The 7,649-nt window shown below is 44.1% G+C and overlaps 1 protein-coding gene across 1 annotated transcript; it reads left to right on the top strand.

The window, feature by feature from the left end:
- On the top strand, positions 1 to 7,649 carry LOC110952300 (cytochrome P450 2J6-like). The gene is made up of 9 exons (XM_051947137.1): positions 1 to 422; positions 3,149 to 3,314; positions 3,399 to 3,551; positions 4,183 to 4,343; positions 4,610 to 4,786; positions 4,888 to 5,026; positions 6,222 to 6,409; positions 6,508 to 6,649; positions 6,744 to 7,649. The coding sequence occupies exons 1-9, from the start codon at positions 231 to 233 to the stop codon at positions 6,917 to 6,919; spliced, it is 1,494 nt and encodes a 497-aa protein (XP_051803097.1). The 5' UTR covers positions 1 to 230; the 3' UTR covers positions 6,920 to 7,649.

The raw sequence follows: 7,649 nt of genomic DNA, 5'->3' as shown, positions 1-7,649 counted from the left end.
AAAGGTCTTGGTTGTCAAAGGGGAATACACTCTGGTTAAATAAGTCACCTATCATAGGCATCTTTTGTACTCTGTGGCATTTTTTCCACTGTCTGTTTTGAACGGATTAGTTTATATCAGGTGTGGACGGGCCTTTTAAACACTTTGCAACACCAATTTTTCAAGCGACAACGTACAAAATCTCAAAAGCACGGACGATCCTCCTGGCTGCTGCTGTTAACCATCTAACCATGTGGCCTTTTAATTTTTTGCTGAGTTTTGACCTGAAGGGACTATTCCTGTTTATTCTTCTGTTTATTCTAATCGCAGACTACGTTAAACACAGGAATCCACCAAACTATCCTCCAGGACCACGGGGTCTACCCATCGTGGGGAATTTCTTGAGTGCGGATGGAAAACACCTCCACAATTATTTCACCAAGGTACTGAGTGATATATATGTATTTCCTTGAATGAGATTTGTAAGCATTGCAGATAAACAATTGAAGTAATATTATTTGTCAATGCATCCATTATCAAATTTTACTTCAAATTTAAATATGACATTTTTGTCAAACTCTGCTTTTAAAATTGATTACTGATGTGCATGTTTTCATCAGGTGTGAATTCTCCTGAGACATTCTGATAAATCTAGGCGATTGATTCGATCAATTGAACAGAATTAAGTTAAACACTACAGGATATTTCTCAAAGCATATGGCGATGCCGAGAGGAACTGTGGTATTGCATTAAGGAATACCACAGTGGCAGAGAAGTATGTTATGGTGGTGCAGGACATGTATGAGGGCTGTAAGACACTGGTGAGATGTGCTGCAGAGGAGTTCAAGGTAGAGGTGGGACTGCATCAAGGATCAGCTCTGAGCCCCTTCTTGTTCGCTGTTGTTATGGACAGGCTCACAGATGAGGTTAGAGAAGAATCTCCATGGACGATGATCTTTGCAGGTGACATTGCAGTCTTTAGTGAGAGCAGGGAACAGGTGGAGGAAAATGTAGAGAGGTGGAGGTATGCCCTGGAAAGGAGAGGAATGAAATTTAGCCGCAGCAAGACAGAATACGTGAGTGTGAATGAGAGGGACCTGAGTGGAATGGTGAGGTTACAGGGAGTAGTGATAAAGAAGGAGGAGGATTTTAAGTACTTACGGTTAAAGGTCCCATATTATGCTATTTTTCAGTCACATCATATAGGTCTCAGAAGCCCAAAAACATAGTATTTAAGTTTGTTCACCCCAAAATCATCCTTTGTTCGGAGTTTCAGCGGTCGAAAAATTCACTCTCACCAGCCCTCCTCAGAACAGGCTGTTTTTGGGCCTGCTTCCAGGTATGCAAATGAACGCATCTGTCCGCGCCCGCGCCCACTCCCCCTCCCCTCTCTGGGAGAGGACGCGCTCAGTGCTACATTGGTGTCAGAAGTGGGATGGCGCTCGCCTGACTGCAGATGGCGGAAGAACTGAGGGAGCTCCAACAAGCTGTCACCGAGGGACTGAGCCGCCTCTTGGGAGCAAACCCAAGAGGAAAAGAGCCGGCCAGCGGAGAGTTCGCTCCCGTAATCCCTGACAGCTCCACCACACCAAGAACCCGCCGCCCCTTGACGAAACGGTGGGCCACCACAGGCAGCAGCTGCTAGCAGGAGAGATGCTCCGGCAGCCGGCCGCCGGAGCATCTCCCCAGCTGCCGGCAGCCAGCCAGGGGGTTCTGGAGTGGCGGTTCCCTCACAGCACCACTCTTTTCTCGTTTCCTGGAGCTCGGCTTCTCGGTGCGGGCGCCAGGCAGTCTCGTGCAAAGTGACTAGGCTCATGGCACCGGTAGCAGCCGTCTGGAGAGCGGCGGCGACGTAGGCGGCTCGGTCTCTCGCTCCTCTTCTTCCCCGGGCCCGCACTCAGCCATCCTGACGTGAACGCTTGAACGCGGAAGTTGTGGGGGGCCGGGACGTGAGCGCGCGTTCCGCTCTCTCGGCTTCTCGTAGTGCCTCGGCGGCCGGCTGCCGGAGCATCTCCCCAGCTGCCGGAGCATCTCCCCAGCTGCCGGAGCATCTCCCCAGCCGCCGGCAGCCAGCCGCCGGCCACCACCAGCCGAGAGTGGGGAGCCACCCGCTGCTGTGCAGAAAGCAAACACTCAGCAAGGCACTACGAGAAGCCGAGAGAGCAGAACGCGCGCTCACGTCCCGGCTCCACACGACTTCTGCGTTCAAACCGCGGTCAGGATGGTCAAATTCAACCGCGGTCAAATTCAACCTCATAATGAGGCTACTGCAACACACACTACCATAAGAACACTTTCACAAAGTGAGGTTTGCATAATATGTCCCCTTTAACAGTCCAGAGCAATGGAGAGTATGGAAAAGATAGGTGAAGAAACATGTGCAAGCAGGGTGGAACAGGCGGACAAAAGTGTCAGGTATGATACAACAGTATCAGCAAGAATGAAAGGAAATGTGTACAAAACAATGGTGAGACCAGCAATGTTCCATGGATTTGAGACAGTGACACTGAGGAAAAGATAGGAGGCAGGACTGGAGGTAGCAGAGATTAAAATGTTGAGGTTCTCTTTGAGAGTGACAAAGGATGGATAGGCTCAGGAATGTGTACATCAGAGGGACCATTCATGGTAAATGTTTTGGAGATAAAGCCAGAAAGGCCAGAATGAGATGGTTTGGACATGTACAGAGGAGGGATAGTAAATATGTTGGTAGAATAATGCTGAGTTTTGAACTGCCAGGTAGGAGGCCTAGAGGAAGACCAAAGAGGAGGTTTATGGATGCAGTGAAAGAGGACATGGAGTTAGTTGGTGTGAGAGAAGCGGATACAGAGGACAGGGTTAGATGGCAGCAGATGATTTGCTGCAGCGACCCCTGAAGGGAAAAGCCAGGAACCATAGTGCATGAATGTTTTTTGTGGCAAAGATACCGGATGCCAGAAATTTAAGAGTTGTAGGAGTCATTGTAAACTCACGATTGCCACAATATACATAGTCTTTACAGTGTAAGTGCACTTTTGTTCAAGGCTAAATTCTGAAAACTAAATACACCTGGCAACCCATTTGAAAAGGTAGCCTATTCATTTTTTGTTTTGGTAGTTGTTTTTTTTCTTTTTTTTGTTTAACTAATGTAGTCATGGATTGTGGTTCATTGGTATCTGTTTCTTGTCCACAGCTGCAGAAGACCTATGGGGATGTATTCAGTGTCCGCCTTGGAGGCGATAAGATGGTGTTTGTGTCTGGATACAAGATGGTGAAAGAAGCTGTAGTGGCACAGGCTGACAACTTTGTGGATCGACCATACAGTGCAATGGCTGTTAGGATATACTCAGGAACCTCACGTGAACAAAATCTCTGTTTCTTGTCACATTCTCTACAGAAACTGCCTTGAGTTCTTCCTCACCTCTGCATGTTTGTGCCTGTAGGTGGTCTGTTCCAGAGCAATGGTGAAATATGGAAGAAACAGCGACGCTTTGCTTTGTCAACCTTACGCACCTTTGGAATGGGCAAGAACATCGCAGAACAGAGTATCTGTGAGGAGCTTCAACACCTGCAGGAGGAAATAGAGAAGGAAAAAGGTGATTTACAATAAGTACAACACAGGATCCTTATGCTATCAACACTAGAAGTTGATATGTGTTTTTTTTAGCTATACAGCTAGCTTAAGAAATGCTCCAGTCAGATGGTTTGTTGAGTTGTGCAGCATTGAAACAGGAAAACATTGCATTTTTCTTTTAAAACTGCAAACAAGCACAAAATACAAAACAAGTAATCATTGAGAATATCGCACACTATCTGTAATACATCAGTAGAGCAAAGATTACTGACGTACACTCGTGAACAGATGCTTAAAGCTTCGACAAGGAACAGAAGATATGAAATAAAGCAGTTAATACTATTTACATATGTACCCGTGTTGTAACTACCAAACACTAATGCATCCATTTGTAAAAACTAAAAATCATCAAAAATACTGTGCTCAACCCAAGAAATACTTACATAAACATGCTGGTATAATTGTATGTATGGAAAAGAACTTATTTGTTGGTATTGACTCGCTTCCTTTCTCGTGCTGCCGAAGTGCTGCTACCACCAGGTGGCACAAAAGAACACATGAAGAGAAACAAACGGATTACAATACAATTAGAATCCTACACAAGCAAGCAAAATTGCCTTTTACTTTTTTAGCAGACTTCTCGTCTTCTTCAGGTGGACCTTTCAGCCCAGGAACCCTTTTCAACAATGCTGCATCCAACATTATTTGCCAGCTGGTGATGGGGAAAAGGTTTGACTACAGTGACCACAACTTCCAGATGATTCTTCAGTATATCTCTGAGACCCTTCGCCTGCAGGGAAACATATGTGGTCTAGTAAGTCATTAACATTTAGTACTCTGGCGTTACTGTAGGAGTCAGTTCTCTGTAAGTGACTGAGAGATGTGGTGGTTTACAAAAGGTATTAGACCACGTCAACTAACTTCATGTCCTCTTTCACTACATCTATAAACTTCCTCTTTGGTCTTCCGCTGTGCCTCCTGCCTGACTTGCCTCAAAATGGCCACGATAAAAGGAGAGAGGAGTCTAAAATTTGGATTTTTAAGAAATGTTTCTCTCATCACCTGTTTCATTCCGAGTAGCTCTATGACTCCTTCCCTGGAGTGATGAAGTACCTGCCAGGTCCTCACAATAAAATGTTCTCCAATTACAACATCATCCAAGACTTCATCGGTCAGGAAGTAAACAGGCACAGAAAGGACCTGGACTGCAACAATCCTCGAGACTACATCGACACTTTCCTTATTGAGATGAAGAAGGTAAGCGGACAACTGCTTCTCACATATTTCACAATAGAACACTTTAATTTCTGTCAAGCTACCACTCACTTACCAAGTGTCTTTTCTGCATATCTGAACAGTACAAAGAGGGTGAGCTGGGCTTCACTGAGACCAATCTGGCTCTGTGCTCTCTGGATCTGTTCATGGCTGGAACAGACACAACCTCCAGCACTCTGCTGTGGGCTTTGGTTTACCTCATGAAATACCCTGAGATCCAGGGTAAGTAATGTGCTGGGCTCTACAAGAACATACAAAGGAGCATGGAAACAATGCTAGCAGCTTTGTGAGGCTATGCTAAAGGCTAACATGCTTATGTTTAACAGAAATTTTGTTTCCTGTGTTCACCATCTTAAAGTAGTATGCTGGCATTTGTGAACAAGACGACATGGTCATCAATATCCCCCGCCACATGTGATGTCTATGAGTCTTTATCCAAAATAGTGATCAAGGGCCATAACTCTGTTAAATATTGTCACACAGGTCTCATTTTCAAACTTGATCAAGGTGTCCATGGTGTGAAGCTACACACTAAATTTCGTAATCCTGGCTGTAATAGTTTCCGAGAAAAGCTGTCCCCTTCATCTCGGACGGACGGAAGCACGGACGGAAGCACGGACGGAGGCCAAACCTATATCCCCCTTTCCACTTCGTGGTGGCGGGGGATAATTAGTACCAAATGTGAAGCACAACGGGTTAATGGGAAGATTGTTTTGCAAATGTTTGGTTAAAAATCAAACCGCAGTTAGTCCTAAAATCAAGCCATGTAACTGTTGCCGAAATATTTTTGTGGAGGTGGCAGAAAAAAGCTCTGAAGATTACTTCCACCAAAACAAAGTTTCATGGTAATCTAAGTAATTGTTCAGTCTAGTTTAAAGAGCTGGACTGATTAACAAACTAACATTCTAGCTTAAAATGATAGGAATTCTTTGCATGATGTTATGATCCAGCTCTCTAGGGTGGTCAAGAAGCAGCAAAAAGAAAGCAGAACAAACGCTGAATTCTAGAGGGTGAGGTGGGGATTTTTTTTGAAAGAGTAAGTTTAAAATAACACAAAATGTAATGGGCTAAAAGCAAATGGGTGTTACTGAAATTAAACAAAACAAACATAACCAAATGTTGTTTGTAGCTGATGTGCATTACAAATCCAGGAAGAAAGTGAAGGACAATCAGTACAAAATAAAGGCCCTACTGTTCACTTCTCAAAACCAAAATACACCGCAGTAGTTCCCAGAAACTAAAATAAACAATAAGTATTCTGTTTTCATTTCTGAACAATTCAAAGGTCCCTCACGTTTCTTTTACCCCCACACATTTACCAACCACTGTGATGGATTCCCTAAAGTTCACAAGGCCCAGGGCCATAACACATGGCTTATTCATTTACCTAAAAATGTCCTTGAATTTACTTCTACAGAGAAAGTTCAGGCTGAGATAGACAGGGTGATCGGACAAAACCGCCCGCCCTCCGTAGCTGACAGACCAAACATGCCCTACACCGACGCTGTCATCCACGAAGTTCAGAGGATGGGAAATATTGTTCCGCTCAATGGAGGAAGGATAGCTGCCAAGGATACAACACTGGGTGGTTACTTCATTCCAAAGGTTCACTTACTTTACAGTCATTTAAAGTGTGTTTAATTAGCCAAGTGTTGCAGCGTACCTCAGTGTTGTCCTGTGTGGATTTTGGTTGTTTTTTTCAGGATACATTATTGTTGCCATTCCTGACCTCTGTGCTGTTTGACAAGAACGAATGGGAGACTCCAGACACCTTCAATCCAGGACACTTCCTAGATGCTGAAGGGAAGTTTGTGAAGAGAGAAGCATTCCTGCCTTTCTCTGCAGGTACAGACCACCACATTCACATTTTACAAATTAACAGCTAATATAAACTCTCATCTAAAGATTTTAAACCTGCGTATCTTTCTGGACTCTTCAGGGAAACGTGCATGTCTTGGAGAAGGCCTCGCCAAAATGGAGCTGTTTCTGTTTTTGGTGGGTTTACTGCAGAAGTTCTCTTTTTCTGTTCCTGATGGAGATGAACTGACTACAGAAGGCATTACTGGAATTACTCGTGTACCCGTTCCCTTCAAGGTTCATGCCAAGGTCCGCTGAATTGTGCAGCATCTCATGATGCATGAATCACGTCTAGCAGGGAAGACTGAGCAAAATGCTTTAGGAGATAAAGTTGTAATCTGAGCTTTTCATTCTCATGTGATTACATTCTGTGAGGAGGACCTGTTTAATCTTTAAAATTGTACATAGAATTTTGACTGAAAGACTCATTTTTACATAATATTCTTGTATTTTTAGCACTATTGACAACTAAATGGTCAATGATATTGCAGTAATAATGAAGCTGTGCTATTTTTGTAACAATCAGTTACAGTGCCTATCATACAGTGGGGAAAATAAGTATTGAACGCGTCACCTTTTTTCTCAAGACTCCATTCCTCAACAAAAGACATGTTGAAGCTCGTTTAAAGTTTGCTAAACAGCATCTTGACAAGCCTGTAGAATACTGGGAGAATGTGTCTGGTCAGATGAGACCAAAATTGAACTTTTCGGCTGTCATACTACATACCATGTTTGGAGGAGAAATGGCACTGCACATCACCCAAAAAACACTATACCAACAGTGAAATTTGGAGGTGGAAGCATCATGGCATGGGGTTGTTTCTCATCTCATGGTACTGGCAAACTTCATATAATTGACGGAGCAATGAATGGAGCCGTGTATCGGGAAATTCTTGATATGAATCTGCTGCCATCCACCAGGATGAGATGTGGCTGGACCTTCCAGCAGGACAACAATCCAAAGCACACGGCAAAGTTGACTCTCAAA

Source organism: Acanthochromis polyacanthus, chromosome 4 (genome assembly GCF_021347895.1).
Source record: "Acanthochromis polyacanthus isolate Apoly-LR-REF ecotype Palm Island chromosome 4, KAUST_Apoly_ChrSc, whole genome shotgun sequence".
Classification (NCBI taxonomy): Eukaryota; Metazoa; Chordata; class Actinopteri; family Pomacentridae; genus Acanthochromis; species Acanthochromis polyacanthus.
Note: the sequence above shows the minus strand (reverse complement) of the source record. Positions and strands in the feature narration are given on the sequence as shown.